At 35.2% G+C, this 24,581-nt stretch overlaps 1 protein-coding gene across 1 annotated transcript in view; it reads right to left on the reverse strand.

The window, feature by feature from the left end:
* LOC145318674 (serine hydroxymethyltransferase-like) overlaps positions 1-22,829 on the reverse strand; it is a 29,233-nt gene extending 6,404 nt beyond the window's left edge. The window contains exons 1-15 of the mRNA XM_080160110.1: positions 22,710-22,829; positions 21,890-22,083; positions 21,327-21,472; positions 20,607-20,670; positions 20,051-20,110; positions 18,976-19,081; positions 15,027-15,073; positions 13,363-13,481; positions 12,727-12,786; positions 10,615-10,725; positions 10,107-10,197; positions 8,975-9,079; positions 8,165-8,210; positions 7,201-7,268; positions 5,371-5,486 (exon numbers count right to left, since the gene is read on the reverse strand). Coding sequence (XP_080016236.1) covers positions 5,371-5,486; positions 7,201-7,268; positions 8,165-8,210; positions 8,975-9,079; positions 10,107-10,197; positions 10,615-10,725; positions 12,727-12,786; positions 13,363-13,481; positions 15,027-15,073; positions 18,976-19,081; positions 20,051-20,110; positions 20,607-20,670; positions 21,327-21,472; positions 21,890-21,988 — 1,238 coding nt within the window. The 5' untranslated portion in view covers positions 21,989-22,083; positions 22,710-22,829. The remainder of the gene's footprint in view (positions 1-5,370; positions 5,487-7,200; positions 7,269-8,164; positions 8,211-8,974; positions 9,080-10,106; positions 10,198-10,614; positions 10,726-12,726; positions 12,787-13,362; positions 13,482-15,026; positions 15,074-18,975; positions 19,082-20,050; positions 20,111-20,606; positions 20,671-21,326; positions 21,473-21,889; positions 22,084-22,709) is intronic.
* Between the last annotated feature and the right edge of the window lie 1,752 nt (positions 22,830-24,581).

Raw genomic sequence — 24,581 nt, forward strand, 5'->3', positions numbered from 1 at the left:
AGAGATGGAGATCCTAGCCTGATACTACTTGGATTCATAGTGGACACTTACCTTGTAGTAAGAGAGGGAGATCCTAGCCTGATACCACTTGGATTCATAGTGGACACTTACCTTGTAGTTAGAGATGGAGATCCTAGCCTGATACCAGATTCATAGTGGACACTTACCTTGTAGTTAGAGATGGAGATCCTAGCCTGATACCCCTTGGATTCATAGTGGACACTTACCTTGTAGTTAGAGATGGAGATCCTAGCCTGATACCAGATTTATAGTGGACACTTACCTTGTAGTTAGAGAGGGAGATCCTAGCCTGATACTACTTGGATTCATAGTGGACACTTACCTTCTAGTTAGAGATGGAGATCCTAGCCTGATACCACTTGGATTCATAGTGGACACTTACCTTGTAGTTAGAGAGGGAGATCCTAGCCTGATACCACTTGGATTCATAGTGGACACTTACCTTGTAGTTAGAGATGGAGATCCTAGCCTGATACCAGATTCATAGTGGACACTTACCTTGTAGTTAGAGATGGAGATCCTAGCCTGATACCACTTGTATTCATAGTGGACACTTACCTTCTAGTTAGAGATGGAGATCCTAGCCTGATACCACTTGGATTCAGAGTGGACACTTACCTTGCACAGTTAAGGAATCTCGACCACAAAGATTTTTTTATCCAATCTTGACATGTGAGGTATTTTTAGAAAGAGGAATATACATAGAAAACGCCTATGTAAATTAGAAAATCCGCAGAAATCATATTTGCAAGTTATTTGCAAAAATCTGCAATGTTGATTTGCAAAATTAATTTCTTGCCTTCAATGACTTATTTATGAATAAATCTTTTATGAAATATGTTTATTTATAAGTATAGAACATACTTAAGGCAAAAAAAATTTCTTTAGTGTTACTTTTTTCACCCTATATATGAAAAAAGCAGTTTCTCACAATTTATGATAAAAAGAGGTATAGGAACAAAAAATGTGTTTTTCCTTGATGTAAACACAATAATTGGCATAAAATCTATCATCCTAAACGTAAAAATCAGATATAGAATCCTTTTTAGAGGAAATATAGTGCAAAAAGTAACCAAGACATTTTTGCAAAGTATAAAATTCTAAAGAAAATAGTCCTTTTTGATTTTGATATACATATCAGATAAATGGATATAAAATTAGTGATCAAAAACTATAAAACAAGTTATAACTTTTTTAACCCTATCATTGATTAAAATGCACTTTTAGGATTACTCATTACCAAAGTTGCACATAAAACTCTTTTTATTAAGTTATTAAACAAAATAAATTCAAATCAACAATTAGGCGTTTTTTATAATGCAGTAGACCATTGTGTAGTTGGTTTTTTGGCATTTATTTTGTTTGATTACTTCATAAAAAGAGTTTTTATGCACTACTTTGGTAATTCTTAAACCTAAAAGTGCAATTTAATCAATGACAGTGTTGAAAAAACTTATAACATGTTTTATAGTTTTTGATCACTAATTCAATATACATTAATCTGATATGTATATCAAAAGCAAAAAGAACTATTTTCTTTAGATTTTCATACTTTGCAAAAATGTCTTAGTTACTTTTTGCACTATATTTCCTCTAAAAAGGATTCTATATCTGATTTTTATATTTAGGATGATAGATTATATGCCATTTATTGTGTTTACATCAAGAAAAAACATATTTTTTGTTCCTATTCCTTTTTTTATCATAAAATGTGAGAAACTGCTTTTTTTCAGATATAGGGTGAAAAAAGTAACACTAAAGAAAATTGTTTTGCCTTAATTATGTTCTAAACTTATAAATAAACATGTTTCATAAAAAGATTTTTTCTAAATCTGTCATTTAAGGCATGAAATTAATTTTGCAAATTAACATTGCAGATTTTTGCAAATAACTTGCAAATATGATTTCTGCGGATTTTCTAATTTACATAGGTGTTTTCTATATATATTCCTCATTCCAAACATACCTCTTTTGTCAAGATTGGATAAAAAAATCTTTGTGGTCGAGATTCCATAACTGTGCTTGTAGTTAGAGATGGAGATCCTAGCCTGATACCACTTGGATTCATAGTGGACACTTACCTTGTAGGTAGAGATGGAGATCCTAGCCTGATACCACTTGGATTCATAGTGGACACTTACCTTGTATTTAGAGAGGGAGATCCTAGCCTGATACCACTTGGATTCATAGTGGACACTTACCTTGTAGTTAGAGATGGAGATCCTAGCCTGATACCAGATTCATAGTGGACACTTACCTTGTAGTTAGAGATGGAGATCCTAGCCTGATACCACTTGTATTCATAGTGGACACTTACCTTCTAGTTAGAGATGGAGATCCTAGCCTGATACCACTTGGATTCATAGTGGACACTTACCTTGTAGTTAGAGATGGAGATCCTAGCCTGATACTACTTGTATTCATAGTGGACACTTACCTTCTAGTTAGAGAGGGAGATCCTAGCCTGATACCCCTTGGATTCATAGTGGACACTTACTTTGTAGTTAGAGATGGAGATCCTAGCCTGATACCAGATTCATAGTGGACACTTACCTTGTAGTTAGAGATGGAGATCCTAGCCTGATACTACTTGTATTCATAGTGGACACTTACCTTGTAGTTAGAGAGGGAGATCCTAGCCTGATACCCCTTGGATTCATAGTGGACACTTACTTTGTAGTTAGAGATGGAGATCCTAGCCTGATACCAGATTCATAGTGGACACTTACCTTGTAGTTAGAGAGGGAGATCCTAGCCTGATACCACTTGGATTCATAGTGGACACTTACCTTGTAGTTAGAGATGGAGATCCTAGCCTGATACCCCTTGGATTCATAGTGGACACTTACTTTGTAGTTAGAGATGGAGATCCTAGCCTGATACCAGATTCATAGTGGACACTTACCTTGTAGTTAGAGAGGGAGATCCTAGCCTGATACCACTTGGATTCATAGTGGACACTTACCTTGTAGTTAGAGATGGAGATCCTAGCCTGATACCACTTGGATTCATAGTGGACACTTACCTTGTAGTTAGAGATGGAGATCCTAGCCTGATACCACTTGGATTCATAGTGGACACTTACCTTGTAGTTAGAGATGGAGATCCTAGCCTGATACCCCTTGGATTCATAGTGGACACTTACTTTGTAGTTAGAGATGGAGATCCTAGCCTGATACCAGATTCATAGTGGACACTTACCTTGTAGTTAGAGAGGGAGATCCTAGCCTGATACCCCTTGGATTCATAGTGGACACTTACCTTGTAGTTAGAGATGGAGATCCTAGCCTGATACCACTTGGATTCATAGTGGACACTTACCTTGTAGTTAGAGATGGAGATCCTAGCCTGATACCACTTGGATTCATAGTGGACACTTACCTTGTAGGTAGAGATGGAGATCCTAGCCTGATACCCCTTGGATTCATAGTGGACACTTACTTTGTAGTTAGAGATGGAGATCCTAGCCTGATACCCCTTGGATTCATAGTGGACACTTACTTTGTAGTTAGAGATGGAGATCCTAGCCTGATACCACTTGGATTCATAGTGGACACTTACCTTGTAGTTAGAGATGGAGATCCTAGCCTGATACCACTTGGATTCTTAGTGGACACTTACCTTGTAGTTAGAGATGGAGATCCTAGCCTGATACCACTTGGATTCATAGTGGACACTTACCTTGTAGTTAGAGATGGAGATCCTAGCCTGATACCCCTTGGATTCATAGTGGACACTTACTTTGTAGTTAGAGATGGAGATCCTAGCCTGATACCAGATTCATAGTGGACACTTACCTTGTAGTTAGAGAGGGAGATCCTAGCCTGATACCCCTTGGATTCATAGTGGACACTTACCTTGTAGTTAGAGATGGAGATCCTAGCCTGATACCACTTGGATTCATAGTGGACACTTACCTTGTAGTTAGAGATGGAGATCCTAGCCTGATACCACTTGGATTCATAGTGGACACTTACCTTGTAGGTAGAGATGGAGATCCTAGCCTGATACCCCTTGGATTCATAGTGGACACTTACTTTGTAGTTAGAGATGGAGATCCTAGCCTGATACCAGATTCATAGTGGACACTTACCTTGTAGTTAGAGAGGGAGATCCTAGCCTGATACCACTTGGATTCATAGTGGACACTTACCTTGTAGTTAGAGATGGAGATCCTAGCCTGATACCACTTGGATTCATAGTGGACACTTACCTTGTAGTTAGAGATGGAGATCCTAGCCTGATACCACTTGGATTCATAGTGGACACTTACCTTGTAGTTAGAGATGGAGATCCTAGCCTGATACCCCTTGGATTCATAGTGGACACTTACTTTGTAGTTAGAGATGGAGATCCTAGCCTGATACCAGATTCATAGTGGACACTTACCTTGTAGTTAGAGAGGGAGATCCTAGCCTGATACCCCTTGGATTCATAGTGGACACTTACCTTGTAGTTAGAGATGGAGATCCTAGCCTGATACCACTTGGATTCATAGTGGACACTTACCTTGTAGTTAGAGATGGAGATCCTAGCCTGATACCACTTGGATTCATAGTGGACACTTACCTTGTAGGTAGAGATGGAGATCCTAGCCTGATACCACTTGGATTCATAGTGGACACTTACCTTGTAGTTAGAGATGGAGATCCTAGCCTGATACCACTTGGATTCATAGTGGACACTTACCTTGTAGTTAGAGAGGGAGATCCTAGCCTGATACTACTTGGATTCATAGTGGACACTTACCTTGTAGTTAGAGATGGAGATCCTAGCCTGATACCACTTGGATTCATAGTGGACACTTACCTTGTAGTTAGAGAGGGAGATCCTAGCCTGATACTACTTGTATTCATAGTGGACACTTACCTTCTAGTTAGAGATGGAGATCCTAGCCTGATACCACTTGGATTCATAGTGGACACTTACCTTGTAGTTAGAGAGGGAGATCCTAGCCTGATACCACTTGGATTCATAGTGGACACTTACCTTCTAGTTAGAGATGGAGATCCTAGCCTGATACCACTTGGATTCATAGTGGACACTTACCTTCTAGTTAGAGATGGAGATCCTAGCCTGATACCACTTGGATTCATAGTGGACACTTACCTTGTAGTTAGAGATGGAGATCCTAGCCTGATACCACTTGGATTCATAGTGGACACTTACCTTGTAGTTAGAGAGGGAGATCCTAGCCTGATACCACTTGGATTCATAGTGGACACTTACCTTGTAGTTAGAGATGGAGATCCTAGCCTGATACCACTTGGATTCATAGTGGACACTTACCTTGTAGTTAGAGATGAATATCCTAGCCTGATACCACTTGGATTCATAGTGGACACTTACCTTGTAGTAAGAGAGGGAGATCCTAGCCTGATACCACTTGGATTCATGGCGGATACGTCGCCAGGTACGGTGTTCTTGTTGCAGGAGATGTTAACGGCCTCCAGGATTAATTCACCCTACAGAAAGAGTATTGGTAAAAAAAGATAGAACAATACACGGCACTAGTGTTTAGAAGACTATCATCAAAAAAACGCACAGCTTAAAAGTAGGAATAAATTTCGATCATTTACTTCTAATCCTTGTCAACCTTCACAAAATTTATTAATTTCATATATTTATAATAAAGTCAGATATATACTTTTTAAAAAATAGCTTAATTTAAAGTAAAGAAACAACAAACTGGTAAAAAGTGTTTAACAATACTAAAAAAATTTGATGTTTTATATTAAAGATGATTGGCACTGAATCAGTATATAACTCTTTCTATCCCTAATTATGAGTATTCAAAGCAGAATATTATGTTAATGGAACGACTACAAATTAAGAATGATAATGATATTGAGCATTTAGAAATCTAGCACGAAATTTTTTTATTTAATAAGAAAAAAAATTTGGGGGAAAATTTTTTTTTTTGAGGGGGGCTGATATCTCTTTAAGGGTTGAAGTATCCTCCCCCAAAATAGTTATAAACCTTCCCAGGATATCTGAGAAGCTGCCCTGTAAAGGAGAACCATATCGGTTCAGCTGTTAGCGAGATCCTTAGGAACAGAAAGACATCCTGTTACTTTCTTATAATAATTGATGGAAAAATATTACAAAAAGTTAAAATATCAAGCTTATAATTTACATGTGAAGGTTAAAAGAAGCACAAACAAGTTTTCATTGCCAAGGAAAACATGCAGGGATCTAAAGGGATAAGACAATGGCCGGTAAATTGGTGTACATCCCCAATGACTATAAACAAAATTATATAAACTTATCGGTTGAAACGTGAGAACACTAACCATTCAAAATTTACTAAAGCCCCCAAAGTTGTTAAGCCAACGAATAAGAAGACGTTATCATAAAACTTTGGGGGACAAGTGTAATTACAGCCCATTGTCCCCTCTCTCTCGCTGAAAAATGTCAAGTGCTGATTGAACTAGAGATATAAGAAATATTTGTGCTAGATTTTTTTTATATTATCTATTAGTTGCCCTAAATAATAAAAAAAATCAAGGCCAATATTTTTCTGGTAAATAATCAAGGAAATCTAAGTTTCTTTTTATTTGGAATTTTAGGTGGGGGGTTGAATTTACGAGGGGTTAATTACTATCCCTAAAATAGTGGAAGGGGTAGGAAGAGTAAAACGCTCATTACTGTGTATGAAATATTAAAAATACTGAAATGATTGGTAAACAAAATGTTATTCTTATTATTTGCCAGATTAGACTAGGTAAAACCTTTTTATTATTAGTAGCGAAGCTACTCTATAATTCACTTGGTCCGTCCGTCCGTCCGTCCGTAACGCTATGGGGGAAATGGGATTTACTCAGCTCCTATTATTAGATCCTATAAATGAAATAAACTTAAATAATTAAAATATTTTACCTAGCGCATTTTGGGTAAAAAAACCTTATGAAACCTTAATGTGTATTAATAGTTATTTATCGCATCGTATTATAGACAGCTTTTCGTTGATATTTAACTGAAAATTGTACCATTAAAAACAGTTTTGTTATTCCTGACGGGCAGAAAAACCGGCCTAACAAAACTGGTATAAATTTTTATTTTTAATATTCGGAGAAAATTGTCTGTAATTTGATGCAATTTATGATTTTTCCGTATGGCTAGTTCTAATCCACCAGATATTAATCGGTTTCGAAGCCATACTGGAAAAGATGTGCTTACCTTTGCACCACTGAGTTTACCAGGAGAAGATCTAAGGTCAACATGGACAATATGGTTATCTGTACCTCCTAAATAACAATAATAGTTTTCACCAAAACTTAAGCCTTTTTGAAATGAAAAAAAGAAAACTGTAAAGTTTAGTGGCTCTATTAGCATAATAAACTCACACAAACGTACAAACTTTTTGGGTACGATCAATTTGGAAGTCCCCAAAGCCATATTTATGACTAGAATGTTTTTTTTTAATTTATGGAAGAAGTAAACACTACATGCCTTTTTCCAAAAGATATAAAAAAAACAATTGGTGGTTTTACTCAAAGTGACGAATCAAACACAGAATCCCCAGCCCCTGATTATTTGAAATAAAATGAAAATAAAGGGGAGAAGGGAAGTTTTTATTACTTTATTTCAGGTAAGACTATATTGGGTATTGGGTCCCCGCTTGGTTTCTGAGTTAAATTTCTTTCTTACGTTTTTGTGCTTTACTATATCATCAACTAGCGGCTTCGCCCCTAGCCTCTAGGGGCTTTGCTCCATGAGGTAATTTTAAAAAATAAATGAAAAAAAAATTTGAAACATTTTTTTTTGGGGAGGGGGAATTTTCATTTTTGGGGGGTAGTGGGGTTGTCCCCCCCCTCCCCCAAGAAAATAGCTTAAAACCACCACAGGACCAATAGGTATATACCCTGAAGAGTAGAATCCGATCGGTTCAGTGGTTACCGAGATCTTAAGGGACAGACGGACGGACAGACAGACATAGTTCTACTTTGTATTATAGACTAGCTGATGCGCACCTAGCAGATGAGTAGGGAATACAGAAAAATGGCCAAAAACCATCCCAGGACCTATTAAAAGCTTCCCTAAAAAGAGAACCAAATCTTTTCTGTAGTTAGCGAAATCCTAACCTTCATACAAAAAACCTTAATACTTTATATAATAGGATAATAAAATATAACATAATGACCTGTAACAATTTTGTATCCAAGTTCTGACAATCCTTTCGCCAGAGCCTAAAAGATTCATATAATACATAGAAAGTAAATAAAAATAATTAAAAGTGTATAAAAAATACATGTTGAAAGGCATCTGCCCATAAAAGAAAATAACAAATAGCTTTGTCTCTGTTCTGCCATGGCAAATAATATTTAAAAATCATTAGAAAATTATATTTACGTTTCCCTGGACAGTTTTCAAAATCCCTGAAAATTCATTATTAAATACCCAGGGATCAAAAGGGACAAGACAATGGCCGATATATTTATGTACATTCCCAAAAATTATACACAAATTTACCCCTTCTATAGATTACAATTAGTGGTTGAAAGGTTTTGACATTCAAATTAATAAACCAACCTATCATAGTTAAATAAAAGACCCCAAAATTGTTAAAAAAAGTTTATTATAAAACTTTGGAAACTAGCATAATAAACAGGCCTATGTCCCCGCTCTCCCAAGTAAATACTATCTATTTGTCTATTTTAAAAGTAGGGTTGGGCCGTATATCCGGTCTGGCCGGTTATCCGGCCGGATATCCGGCCATTTTCAATATCCGGCCGGATACCTGATATTAAAACTATCCGGTTGCATGATATCCGGCTGATTTTTGGCGCCGGATATCCGGTTATCCGGCCGGATACCCGGTAATTTGCCGGATATCGAACGTTGGCCAGATATCCGGCCGGAACCGGATATCCGGCATTAGAAATCAGCCGGATATCCGGTATCCGGTATCCGGCCAAAAAAGTATCCGGCCCAACCCTATTTAAAAGTTTACCTGGGCATTCTGAACAACTTGTCGTTGATAATGTTTAAACTCTTGGGAAGTGGCGTGCTTCATAGCAACAGCTATACCAGCAATGGCATGATTATGTGGACCTCCCTAATTAATAAATTTATTATTTTGGAACACCCTAATGCTGGATAAATTTCATAACAGAATTAACATTGTGTCTCAAATTGTGTCTAATTTAATAATACATTAATTTGGGACACTCTAATGCTAGATATTTTTCATAGCAACAGCAATACCAACAAAAGCATGATTAAGTGGACCTCTCTAATTAATAAAGGGAGGGGGCGAAGTGCCACTTTTTGAAACCAAAAGTAAAACGCGCATGATCTCAGCCCATAAAGTTACAGCTCTAAAATTCGACACAGCAGTTGTTTTTGAGAAGAACAATATAGAACTGTGAAGAAACGGCGACGGAACCACCGCTCACACCGAAAACCGCCGTTTCCCGCCGAATTTTTTTTTTTACCTTTTTTCACCAAATAATACAGTTCTCAATCATCTGAGATAAATTTTTTTTCTCATAAAAATTTCCTTTAAATTTTCACGTGACACTTGCAAGTGTAAAATCTTTTAAGTGTCAAGTGAAAATATTAGGGAAATTTTTATGAAAAAAAAGTTTATCTCACATTACCTATTGAAAATTGTCTATTATGGCGAGAAGAGACAAAAAAATCTCGACAGGAAACGGCGGTTCCGCCGCCATTTCTTCACAGTTCCATATTGTTCTCCACAAAAACAACTGCTGTGCCGAATTTTAGAGCTGTAACCTTTTTATGGGCTGAGATCATGCACGTTTTACTTTTGGTTTCAAAAAGTGGCACATCCGCCTCCCCCCATTTATTATTTTGGGACACCCTAGTGTAATATTTGTTTAATGGTAACAGCAATACCATAATTTTTTTTACATCCCCAATGATAATACACAAAATTATCCCTTCTGTAATTACAATTAGTGGTTGAAAAGTTTGGACACTCAACTGAATGAAACAACCAATTAAAATTAAATTAAATGTCTCCAAAATTGTTAAGCCAACGAATAGGAAAATGTTACTATACAACGTTGGGGACTAGTGTGTTATAAACAGTCCAATGTCCCCTCCCTCCCTGATTATACCTGAAGTCCCGGGAACACGGCCATATTTATTTTGTTCTCAAAGTCATACAGAACTTCCTTGCCATTTCTGTCCACCTCTTTCACTCCACGCCTAGATGATATTTAATCCTTATTTAAAAGTAACAGGGTGTCTGTCTTTGTGTCTATCTGTCTGTCGCTAACCGCTAAACCGATGTGGTTCTCCTTTCCAATGTAGCTTCTCATCGGTCCAGGGAAAGTTTATAACTATTTTAGGCGAGGGCCGCTACAAAAAAAAATTTATTGATAAAAACTATATTTAAACTAGATGCATCTTGGGGACGTGGCTGCTAGTTTTAAGTGACATATGTCTATGATAAAGTGGAGAAGAAAAAAATTTGGGTTATATTCTCTTTCGTGGCAACGCCTCATAAGGGGCGTTCGTCGTATTTTCTTAGTAGCTTTTGATAGGTTTTTAAAATTAGGTTAGTTAAAAAAAAAAAAAATTGCAGAACAAAAAGGGTAAAACCGGTTTGAACATCAATCTTACCTGAAGAAAATAATTCCAGCCCTGGGTCCTCTGAGGGTCTTGTGAACTGTAGATGTGACAATATCACAGTATTGGAAAGGTGATGGTACCTCCCCAGCAGCCACTAGCCCACTAAATATTTATGTATATATTATAATTGGCGTTTTTCCTAAAAGTGCCCTGTTGATCATCAAACCCCTTTACCTCTCATTTTGAAAGATTTTTATTTGTCAATTCGTTTAGGTCAGGTTAGCAAACTTGTTTGTCCCGCAGTGGATAGGTAATAAATATTTACCCTACCCCTAATTTTCAAGTAATTTAAAAATTAATGGTAACAAAGTATAATAAAGTAACAGGATGTCTATGTGTCTGTGGTTTTGTATGTTTGTACCGAAGGATCTCGCTAACCGCTGAACCGATCGGGCTCTCCTTAACAGGGTAGCTTCTCATAGGTCCTGGGAAGGTTTATAAATATTTTGGGAGAGGGTACCTCCACCCTCCCAAGAGAAATCATACAAAAAATATTCACGCTTTTACGTAGTGACTTGAACGCAACTTGGACATAATTGAAATAAAAAACAAACATTTAAAGTGCCACTAGAGACCTCTAGGGGCTTAGCCGCTCATATAATATAAAGGTTTATTGTCTGAAGAGTTTCGCTAAGGGCTGCAATGATTGTGTTCTCCATATCATGGAAGTAATCTTGATTTAGAAGGTAATAAAATTTAAGATGCCCCTAGAGACTAGGGGCGCAGCCGCTAGTATACTGTAAATTTCTAGGGATGTAAAGACAATTGCTAATAAATTTATGTACATCCTCAATGATGATATTAATATTACTCCTTCTTTAGATTACAATTAGTGGTTGAAACGTATGGCCACTCAACTTAATGAACAAACAAACGAATGAAAATTCAAAAAAAGTCCCCAAACTTTTGGGCTCAGTGGAATAAACAGCCCAATATCCCCTCCCTCCCTGGTTAAATTCACTTTTAGTAGGTAACAATTTAGTAGAGAAAAATATAATAATATTTCTTTTGATCTGGTATTTGAATAACCCATACACCAGAAAAAGTTTTATTAATAAGTATTTAAAAATAAGACTAAGAACATTTAAAACTGATACATTGAAAAATGAATGAACAGGGATCTTAAGGGATAAGACAATGTCCGATAAATTGATGTACACTCCCAATAATAATACTTAATATTTCCTTTTCTGCAGATTACAATTAATTGTTTAGACGCTCAACTTTATAAATCAACAAATAAAAATTCATTAAAAGTCCCTAAAGTTGTTTAGCCAACGTATAAGAAAACGTCATTAAAACTTTGGGGACTAGTATAATAAACAGCCAATTGTCCCCTACCTTGCTGGATATCATTAAAATACCAATAATGCACATTCATCCAATAATATATTTAGATAAAAAATTTTAGACAGCAATATTTTTTATTTAATTTTTTTAAAGAATCATTTAAGTTCAATATTTTTAAAATTCTTTTGTTAAAATGTTTTTTTTACTCCTAACCACTGAACCGATTGCCCCTGAGAGAAAAAGGGGATTTAATCAGAAGCGGATGGGACATTGGGCTGTCTATTATATTGGATAGCTTACCAACTTAGGGGACTTTCGATGAATTTCGATTGGTTGGTAAAAAAGTTAAGTACTGTGTCCATATGTTTCAACAACTAATTGAAATCTAGAGAAGGGGTAATTTTGTACAACATCATTGGGGATGTACATCAGCCATTGTCTTATACCTTTAGATTCTTGGGATTTAATAGGTACAAACAAACATATTTAGATCATTATAGATTGATTTTTTTGAGACTAGGGGGGGGGGTGTGGTGCTACTTTACGGGGGTTACTAAAGATAAGAGCCCAAGATCTAAAAGCTTCAAAGCGAATCCTATCAAAATATCTACACAATGTATGTGCGAAGTCTTACTGAGTAAACAAACGGACAGACTTCCAATTAATGATTACCTCATACGGGCAAAGCTGCTGCTGACCATGACATTTTAACGTCAGGTTCAACAAACATGATAACTAAGGGAAGCCAAATCTCTCCTTTTCTGAAATATAGCAGCAGTAGGAGTTATGTAGCTAATGACAAAATAGATTTACCTGACATGGGCCATATCCGCCATAAGCAGAGAACCATTCTTGTCAGCTATTTGACGGAACCTGAACAAAAATAAAATATTAAAAATATTTTTAATACTTTTAAGCCTATGTTTTTAACATCTAATCATCATATCGTAAAAGTTAGGACAATAAAAGAATATAGGGGGAGGGCTGGTGTGGCACCATAAGAAACCAAAAGTCAAGGAACTCAACTAGAAAGAGGAGGAAAGCACTGAAATTTGACATGGCAGTTGCTGTATAGGTGCTATGTGGATTTGTGAAGGAAATGCGGCAACACTGCCGCTCTCGCCGAAATTCTTTTCACATTTTATCGCAATATTAGACTATTTTTAAAGTAATATTTCAAACATGTCACTATTAAAAACAAGAACCAGTTTTCATGAGAAATATTCTCTTTTTTTAAATGAAAAAAATTACTATCCTTTCGTGTAAAGACATCCAACCTTAAACATATGATATTATTTAGAAGTTATATTGCCCTCTAACCCCACCTCAAAATAAATAAAAACTAATTTAGACGGTAGATCGGACAGACATACGGATTACGGACATACAATGTCCAAATGCAGACGCCATAGTGTCCTAGATTAATTACGATAGGTTATAGGATTTTACCTGGCATAATCCAGGTTTCTGGCATAACAGGATACTCCAGCAATAATCAGCTTAGGCTTGAACAGGTTGGCAGACTTTTCCAGGGCGTCATAGTCTATCAAACCGGTTGCTGGGTCAACCTAGAATTAAAGGAATTGTTATTTATCGCATCGTATAAACGACAGCTTTCCGCGGACATTAAAATGAAAATCATAAGCACGAGGGGCCGAGGGCCAAGAATAACAAAAATGGTATTAATCTTGTGATTTTTATTTTGATATTTGTGGAAAATTGTCTGGAATACAATGTTATACATAGTTTTTCAGTATGGCTGAAAACCGGTTCTAATCCAGCGGGTATTAATCGGTTACGAAGCCGTATAATATGTTCCTTATAAGACGTTGCGTGAAAAAATCATAAATATTTTGAAATTAGATAGATTTACATGGATATAATAAAATAGGTACAAAAAATCTGTGACGTCATACTTCTTGCTTTTAAACCCTTTAAAAGCAGGAAATTAAAAAGTTTAAAATGTTGATAAAAAAGTATAGTACTTAAAAATAGAAAAACAAGAAAAGAAATCTTCCAAATATTCGTAGTTAAACATGTTAACAATATGAAAATCCAAGGGGCTGCGCCCCTAGCATCTTGGAGCTCTATATTGAAAGGTATAAGAAAGGACAGAAAATTGCCTAAAATCAAACCCAGGCTAATTTATAAAAAATAAAATAGCCTAAAAACATCTGAGGACCTATAAGAAGCTTCACTGTAACAGCGAACTATATCAGTTCAGCAGTTATCGATGTCCTTTGCTACAGCCAAAAAAAGCTAACTACTTTATATAATAGGACTTAACCCGCGACCGTGGCTCAACACGTAGCGCATCCGCTCGTCGTCGGGAAGGTGATAGGTTCGAATCTCGGGCCGACACCGCGTCATAACTAAAGACGTTAAAAATGGTTCCTACTGCTGCTATGTCAGATGCGCGACATAAATAGTTAGAGTAGGGGGAATGCCTTGGCCCAAAACAGGCGCAACTCGTTACCATGCACAGTTGGGACTTCTCAGACAAAGGTCGTGCATCACAGAGAGTTGGTTGTCTGATGGATGTTACTTAGCCTAATATCCTTGGGTGTTTGGACAGAGAAGGGTGCGTTAGTCATCCTTAGTTCTCCTGGATTGCTGGACCAGGACCTGGACAGTACATCAAGTCGATAAGGTCCGGTACTGCAATCCCGCCCGTACGAGGTAATGTAGGTAGGTAATAATAGGACTAGCGGATACGCCCCCTAGAGGCCTCTAAGGGCACTTGAGGAGGGGAAAGTCGAATTTGATAACCCAATTTCTTATTTTTAAAAGCGAATAGTAGCTTTCACAATATTGCATAGAGTTATGAGAAAGGTTCCAGTCAAAGGCGCTTATTAAGTCTAGCTGTTCTTTATGTTGACAAAACGCATCAGTCCAATTTAGGCGCGTCTCTCTATTTGACTATGTAGTCCAGAGAATACGGCCACCCTGTTCCTCCATGATGTCCTGTCCTTGGCATGTGCTTCAGCTTCTACATAAAGCATAGTATAATTTAACGCATATCTAAAAACAGTTTGACCTAATAAGCGCCTTTGACTGGAATCTTACTCACAACTTTACGCAATGTTGTGAAAGCTACTATTATTTTAACCTACCTTGTAAGGCATAGATTCAAAGAAGATTGAAGTGGCGGAAATCTTGGCTAAAAAAAGTAAAATAGTTAAGTTGAAAAGGGGACTATCCACGAACGAGAACAAGTGATTCTAAGCACTTTCCAGCATTGATCCATAGTATTTTTTAGTAAATATACTAGGTTTATGTCTAATATCTATTTGGTTTATCGACAAAGTATATTATTTTGATAAAAAATGTATATTTAGAAAAAGGGTTGGTAACTTGTAATATTGTAAACAGTTTAATTTACAGCATTTGATGCTTTTCTGCGGTATTATTTTATTTTGTCCTTTGAACTCAACAAAGTGTTTGATGATATTGCATAAAAAAATGCTTTACATTTCTAAGTTTATTTAATATAAAACCATGGTAAAACCAAACTTTTTAGTCGATAAACCAAGTATTAAACATAAACCTAGTATATTTACTAAAAAAAAATATGGATCAATGCTGGAAGGTACTTAGAATCACTTGCTCTCGTTCGTGGATAGTCCCCTTTTAAAAGAGAAAAGGTAAAGTGCCCTGAAAGATAATAAATAATTTCATGACTGTCGATAATTAGTTAATAGTCTCTTTAAATGTTCCATATGTAAATGTACATAAGGCCTAACATAGATATGGTATACAAGAAAATATTTAGTAACATTTAAAGTTAAGGGGGGGGGCACATCTGACACTTTTGCGTAAACAGGGATTATGGGCTTTGTCTTAGGAGTTATAGGATAGGTTATTTGGGGAAAAAGTTTAGTTTTTGGGTGTATTTTCCTTATATTTAAAAAAAATTTTGAGAGGTCTCCAGGTTCAGGTGCTGCAGGCTGGAAGGTCACTTCTGGACAGGTATAAATGAAAAAAAAATTTTGTTTGAAGAGTTAGAGATCAACTTATTAAACCAAATATGCATCTTTTGGGATGTTATGAGCATATATGAAGAAAAAATAAAAATCAGCCTCCAGGTTCAGGTCCTGCAGGCCTCCAGGTGAATTCTGGACAGGTAAAAACTGAAATTTTTTACTTTTGAAGTTAGAACAAAACTTATTTAACAAAAGTTGCTACTTTATGGATGGTATGAACTAATTTGAAGAAAAATTTGCAATCGGGCTCCAGGTTCAGGTACTGCAGGCTTCCAGGTAAATTCTGGACAGGTAAAAATTGAAAAAAATTTAATTTTATAGTTATAACAAAACTTATTTTACAAAAGTTGCTACTTTATGTATGGTATGAACTAATTTGAAGAAAAATTTGAAATCGGGCTCCAGGTTCAGGTACTGCAGGCCTCCAGGTAAATCCTGGACAGGTAAAAACTAAAAATTTTCACTTTTAAAGTTAGAGCATAACTTATTTAACAAAAGTTGCTACTTTATGGATAGTATTAACCAATTTGAAGAAAAATTTGAAATCGGGCTCCAGGTACAGGTACTGCAGGCCTCCAGGTAAATTCTGGACAGGTAAAAACTGAAATTTTTACTATTGAAGTTAGAACTTATTGAACAAAAGTTGCTTCTTCATGGATGGTATTAACATATTTGAAATAAAGATTTTAGTTTGGAATACACTTTTTTAACTCTCTTCTTTAAGATAATTTAGAATGGTTTAATATTTTCCATCAAATACAAATTGTCAGGAAATGTAATAATTTCTAAGTGTATCTGAAATTTGGCTGATATACAAAATAATATTTATCAATTGTGTAGCTCACCTTCTGTGTCTGACTGTCCATTACTTAATTGCTATCACAATAAATAGTTGAATTATCTGTAAACATTCTACTTTTTATTTCTTCAATCCTTACGTTAGTCTTCTGTTCTCTTAATTTCCAATTATTTTTATTTAATCTTTTTCAGTAACATCCTTCCACAACTTGTTTTCTTACCTCCTGGGTATGGATAATTTATATTTGTTTTATCTTCTTAGGAATTTTTTACTTTATGTAAATAGTTATTGGTTACCTTTGTTGAATAAGATCTGAAAGAAATGGCCCCATCTACCGTTGATTTTCTTCAAATTAGTTCCTACCATCCATAAAGAATCAACTTTTGTTAAATAAGTTTTGTTCTAACTTCAATAGTAAAAAATTTAAGTTTTACCTGTCCAGAATTTACCTGGAGGCCTGCAATACCTGTGCCTGGATCCCGATTTCAAATTTTTCTTCAAATTGGTTAATACAATCCAAAAAGTAGCAACTTTTGTTCAATAAGTTTTGTTCTAACTTCAATAGTAAAAATTTCAGTTTTTACCTGTCCAGAATTTACCTGGAGGCCTGCAGTACCTGTACCTGGAGCCCGATTTCAAATTTTTCTTCAAATTGGTTAATACCATCCATAAAGAAGCAACTTTTGTTCAATAAGTTTTGTTCTAACTTCAATAGTAAAAAATTTCAGTTTTTACCTGTCCAGAATTTACCTGGAGGCCTGCAGTACCTGTACCTGGAGTCCGATTTCAAATTTTTCTTCAAATTGGTTAATACTATCCATAAAGTAGCAACTTTTGTTAAATAAGTTATGCTCTAACTTTAAAAGTGAAAATTTTTAGTTTTTTACCTGTCCAGGATCCACCTGGAGGCCTGCAGTACCTGAACCTGGAGCCCGATTTCAAATTTTTCTTCAAATTAGTTCATACCATCCATAAAGTAGCAACTTTTGTTAAATAAGTTTTGTTCTAACTTCAAAAGTAAAAAATTTCAGTTTTTACCTGTCCAGAATTCACCTGGAGGCCTGCAGGACCTGAACCTGGAGGCTGATTTTTATTTTTTCTTCATATATGCTCATAACATCCCAAAAGATGCATATTTGGTTTAATAAGTTGATCTCTAACTCTTCAAATTAGTTCATACCATACATAAAGTAGCAACTTTTGTAAAATAAGTTTTGTTCTAACTATAAAATTAAAATTTTTCAATTTTTACCTGTCCAGAATTTACCTGGAAGCCTGCAGTACCTGAACCTGGAGCCCGATTGCAAATTTTTCTTCAAATTAGTTCATACCATCCATAAAGTAGCAACTTTTGTTGAATAAGTTTTGTTCTAACTTCAAAAGTAAAAAATTCAGTTTTTACCTGTCCAGAATTTACCTGGAGGCCTGCAGTACCTATACCTGGAGCCCGATTTCAAATTTTTCTTCAAATTAGTTCATACCATCCATAAAGTAGCAACTTTTGTAAAATAAGTTTTGTTCTAACTATAAAATTTAAAATTTTCAGTTTTTACCTGTCCAGAATTCACCTGGAGGCCTGCAGGACCTGAACCTAGAGGCTGATTTTTATTTTTTCTTCATATATGCTCATAACATCCCAAAAGATGCATATTTGGTTTAATAAGTTGATCTCTAACTCTTCAAACAAAATTTTTTTTTCATTTATACCTGTCCAGAAGTGACCTTCCAGCCTGCAGCACCTGAACCTGGAGACCTATCAAATTTTTTTTTAAATATAAGGAAAATACACCCAAAAACTAAACTTTTTCCCCAAATAACCTATCCTATAACTCCTAAGACAAAGCCCATAATCCGTGTTTACGCAAAAGTGTCAGATGTGCCCCCCCCCTTATTTATGGATATTTTGTGTCTACAGAAATTGCAATTTTAGAAAGGGCATAAACAATAAGCTACATGAGTAGTATGTGCCATTAGTATTTTATCAATAAAAACAAGTCCCGGATCATAGAAAGAAAATGAAGTAGCGGTTTTTGTGGTGTTTTCACAGAATCTTCTCCTATTTCTAGCGACTGCAGGGAGCTCTAGCCCTGCGAGGTTATCATTAACATTCAACTAGCCTAAAATAACCTATCAAAGCTATTGTGAAAATACGACGAAACCCGCTATTTCGTTTTCTTTATGTGGTCCCAAGTTTCTTTTACATTTAAAAATAAAAAAATGAATAAGTATAATAAAAAAAAGAATTGGAAGGTTCAATTCCAAAATCTGTTTATCACATACCTTTAGGAGTGAAGAATCCATGGGTGAGATGACCCCCGTCGGGTAGGTCCAGGCCCATAATACGCCCGTGGGGCTCCACAAGAGCGGTGTACACTGCAAAGTTGGCCTGAATAGAAAGTTTGATGGATAGATTATGATTTTGATGACCTTTTGGGGACGTAACACCCACCAGACAACCAACCTTTGTCTGCAAGTGCTAACGGTGCATTTTAATGAGTTGCGAATGTTTTGGGCCAAGGCATTTTCCCACTCTAAGATTAATGTCGCGCATCTGACATAGCAGCGGTAGGAACAATTTTTAAAATGTTTTAATTATACGTGCGGACTTTCTGGCTTTCTAATCAGACCTAATTGTTATAGGAATAATAATACAAAGTTTGAAATCGATAGGATAATTCTAAAATGTCTAAGGAAGAGAGCTAACCGTTACGGACGGACGATCCTAGTTATAGAAAAGCTTTTCTTTTAACAATAAATAGGTACCAACTCTAGTGCGAAAAAAAAGTTAATCAAATAAATTAACAAGAAACAACTTTCTAGACCTACTTTATCAATTAAAGCTAGTAGATTTATTTTGAGTGTTAAGAATTTTTTTAAACATCTTTTTTGTCATTTTTATTTTTTAGGTAAGGTGTTAAGAGATAAGAAAATATGCGATAAATTCTTCGGGGTAGTTGGTATAAAGGTGGTCGCTTTGGATTTTCAAAAGGTATAGTATAACGAAATGCATTTAAACTTGAATTTAGTGAACTGCATATTTTTTCCAGTTCTATGTTTTAAACTACATTTATAGGGCATATATTTATAAGAATTTCAATTTTCTACCATGTAGTTTTAAAATTAAAAATAACTTCTTGTGATATATGCAATATATGATATATCTGGCTGATTTTCACAAAAACAGCATGACGACTAATTAAGTGATGTCTAATTGTATGTTATTTATATTAATATAAAGTTATGTATTTGTGATGATATACTTGTAACTTATGCTTGAAATAATATTTCTGAAATGCACTTCATGCAACTATGCCTTTGAGTTACTTTACTTAAAATAAGAAAATAGGAAACTTACTGGAGAACCGCTGTATGGCTGAACATTAACTCCCCACTCTGAAGGACTCAAACCATAGGCCTAGGAACAAAAATTATTTCAAAATCAAAATATTTATTTCAGTCAACATAACAAAACACAATGATAGGATCAGAATATTTACACATAGATATATGGTTTACCTATATGGATTTTTTTCATTTTAATTACTTTAATACCGAAGAAAATTTTATTTTATATATGAATGTTGCCAAGGCAAAAACATTGTGCAATTTTTTTAGTACAAAGTTTTTTATTAAATAATAACACAGTTTATATAGCCATAGTTGTTAGTGTTTGGACCTAATTAGTCATGAAGGATGTCAATCTTATATTCAACCAGATGGATTCTAATATCTAGATAGTAGATACCCTAATTGTAGTCTTAATAGTGTTGTATGGATCTTAAACTTCAAGACTTGTTGAATATTTGGTGATGTCATTGTTTAGTCGATAAGAAACTAAGTAGAAGTCAAAACTTTGATTTATTTCTAACCATTTTTTTCAATTAAATCATTTTGTTAAAAAATGTTCCTACCTCAAGAGAACGTTTCTGAGCCAACAATTCAATTTGATCAATGTATTCATTTCCACCATAGTATCTAAAAAAATAATAAAATACTTTAGCTGAAAAGGAGGTTGATAAAAATATTTCAGAATAGGTACATTAATCCACCAAATTTATCTGCCTGTAAACTACTGACCGAGTCGTTAGTGGCCGTGCAGTTAAAATGCGGGTAGCTGCCAATAAACTACACAATAAGATGCATCTAACATAATCTGTATATCCCTCCAGGTGTATACCTGAAACCATGTTAATCCTCCCTGAAGGCAGCAGGCCATAAATTCCAGAAAACTTTGTAATCCTTTATGGTGCATGTCCTTTCTTATATATATGTATAACCCTCGCTATACTTATTTACCCTGGTTGGTATATATCTATACTAGAGGATATGCAGCACCTAGAGGCCTCTAACGACACTTGATGGAATGGAAGGTTCAAAGTTGACCATTTCCATTCAAGTTTAGTTTTAAAAAGAAAGAAAAAATGCTTAGTCTTTTTATGGGGGGGGGGGGGGATTTCTACTATGTAAGATTTCTTTTGGGATAATGAAGAAACCCTTCCAAAAATGGTTATAAACCTTCCCTGGACCAATGAGAAGCTTCGCTGTAAAGGAGGACGATATCGGTTCAGTGTATAGTGAGATTTTAATCTACATACAAAAAACTTTACTACTTTATATAATAGGATGTATACCTGGCACCAGGCTGACCCTCGCTGTACTTATTATGGAGACAGCTACCCATACATTCCAGAACAGGCAAGGAGGTGAAGTTTTCAGAGGCAATCATTTCAAGTCCCTTCAGCTGTCGCTTCTTTTCATTACAAATCATCCCATAAATCTAAAATGAAAAAGAATGTTATATAAAAGTAACAGGATCTCTGTCTGTACCGGAGGGTCTCGCTAACAACCGAACCGATATGTGGTGGTTTTCTTTTACAGTGTAGCTTCTCATAAGGCCTGGGAAGGTGTATAGCAATTTTGGAGGAGGTTGCCAGCTCCCTCCCAAGAATAATCGCAAAAAAATATAGCTATCCCCCAAATAATTTTTTTTGGTTTACAGCAGATCCTAATATAGATTGAACAGAAACGATTTTACGTGCCCCTAGAGGCCTATAGGGACGTAGCCTCTTGAAATAAATAACACAGCCTTAGATATAATTTTCATGACCAGCCAACTTCTTGTTTTTTTTTATTTCTTTCTAGAGTATGTGTCTTTCATTCAGTTTATTTGTGTCCCTATCTATCTATTATGCACCTCAGGGTCTGCCTCCTTCAGATGCTGATTCAGAGTCCAAACGTCGTCTTCGCCATGACCATTGGCGCTAATTCCGCCATTTTCTGTATGAGGAGCCATTTTGATTTTTTTCTGAAAATGATAATTTATCTAGGTTTTCAAAAAAGTACTTTCAAATTTACTGTACATTTAAAATCTAAATTAGAAGTATGTACCTTAGGGGATTTTTTTTTCCCGGCTTTTTTTGAAATTCAAGTAGTGCCGTTGCAATTATTATGCCTTTTGGTGAAAAAACACTTGTGTAAAAATTTTAACCATTTTGGACAAGTATTATGCCCAGTAATTTCACTTTGAAATTTTGACGCCCCCCTTATGGGGGTCAAAAAATCATTGCATCAGAACTATGACTTCATGATGCTCCCTGAATAGGTCTTGAGGAGTAGAATCAGGAATTTTTGAAATTTTGAAAATATCTCGTTCCTAGACTGAGAAAAGTTCAAAAAACCCCTAAAAAACGCCATTTTTGAAAATTGGCCAATTTTTATAGGTTTTTTGAACTTTTCTCAGGCTAGGAACGAGATATTTTCAAATTTTCAAAAATTCCTGATTCTACTCCTCAAGACCTATTCAGGGAGCACCATGAAGCCATAGTTCTGATGCAATGATTTTTTGACCCCCATAAGGGGGGCGTCAAAATTTCAAAGTGAAATTACTGGGCATAATATTTGTCCAAAATGATTAAAATTTTTACACAAGTGTTTTTTCACCAAAAGGCATAATAATTGCAACGGCACTACTTGAATTTCAAAAAAAGCCGGGAAAAAAAAATCCCCTAATGTACCTTCATGAGGTAAAATTTTTAACTTAGAATCATTATCAGGAAATTCAAAGTTCAAAAAGTTTTTATTCATACATAAAAACTTTTGTTGTGCATTCTAGGCCACATATGCGCGCGGTTTTTCATGTGTGCAAGAAGGCTTGAAAGTAAGTACAAAATATTGGATCTTGAATAAAAAGAGTAATACAAAGCAGAGATAGAGAGAGGAGACAATGGGCTGTTTATTACACTAGTCCCCAAATTTTTATAATAATGTTTTCTTCGTTGGCTTAACAACTTAGGGGAATTTATCAAATTTCAATTGTTTTTTTTTTCAATACGTAAATGTTTAAACGTTTCAGCCATTAAATTCTATCATCATTGGGAATGCTCATTAATTTATCGACACTATACCTTATCTCTGAATATAAAGTGTGCTGTTGAAATTAAAGCAGTTTTGATGATTTGATTATGTTACATGTGCGGAAGGGAATGCACAACCAAATTTCTTCATTCTAAAAATAGTAACATACACACACGTCAACAATCTTAAGATGCATTAATTGAAATTTCACTAAATTATTGGGTAGCGGACAGACTAACTTATCGAGTAGCTATGCTCCCACTAATAATAATCTTCTTGTATATAATTTGATTGAATTATTCATCTATTTTTTATTTGCCATTCCTTCACCCATAATATGCAAAGGGAAGAAATCAATGTTATTCTGTTTAACCCATCCTAATATGAAAATATTAAATTCAGTATTGTTTGGTTTGTGTATTATTAAACTTGTATATAGAGATTCGGTGTTATTTGGGATTAAAGCGAAGCTTCTCTACAATTAAAACTTAGTGAAAGCCGTCCGTCGTGTCCGCCGCTCTCTGTACGCAATAATTGCACCATTGCTCAATGGAAACCTCTCCCTTCGAAAAAAGCAAAATCTTCTTTAAAAACTGAAATTAAAAGTAAATTGTCGACCCTCCCCTCCCCTTTTCCCTCAAGATATCTTCGTAACCGAAAGTATTATGTAAAGCATTAACAAGTTACAAAAAAGTTGCATTACTTTTAAAATACTACCTTTTTGTAGATCTAAATGGTCATGCATTAATGATAATATATTTTTTAGACTCACGTGATTAAAGAGACAATAATAACTTGATTACAAAAAAAATCCATTGAACAATTTTTTAAAAACTTGATTTTTTCATGGACCCGACAAAAATTTTCCATTTTTCATTAAGTACATCTGTTACTTCAATATATAGTCTGAGTGTGTTTAACCCGTTATTTGACATCCCATAAAGACTAAAGTAAAACGCCCCTAGATACCTTCAGGGGTAATTGAGAGGGAAGGAAGTCAACCATCGACTTCATATTCTGATTTAAAAGAGAAAGTTTTTTAAAAATTAATTTTTCCAGGTACTATTTCTCTTGTGAGGGTGGAGGTACCCTTCCACAAAATAGATACAAACCTTCCTTGGACCTATAAAAAGCTTCACTGTGTTGGTCAAGAGGTAAGAGAGACCTTTTGGTACAAACACATAGACAGAAAGACATTCTGTTTCTTTTACGTAAGGATTTTTGTGTTAAGACTTTTTTTTATACATATGTTACTAATTATATATAACTACTGTATAAAAGTAGATATTAAAAATCCAATATTTTTTTAGTTTAAATTTTGGGACTTTCCTTCTAGGGGCTAATGGGGCCCAGCCCCCCCCCCCAAAAAAAAAAAACACAAAAATTTTAAGTTCTGCGCTTACTTTTTAAAATATCGAGCTGATTTTTTAAATGGAACCTTTTATTGCATAAATGAGTTAATTAGCCACCCCATATTTCATTTTTGCACTTTACTTCTAGGGACTTCTAGACTCAAAACTTATAAATTTTGT

Source organism: Acartia tonsa, chromosome 5 (genome assembly GCF_053477335.1).
Source record: "Acartia tonsa isolate MP-2025a chromosome 5, ASM5347733v1, whole genome shotgun sequence".
In the NCBI taxonomy this organism is placed as follows: Eukaryota; Metazoa; Arthropoda; class Copepoda; order Calanoida; family Acartiidae; genus Acartia; species Acartia tonsa.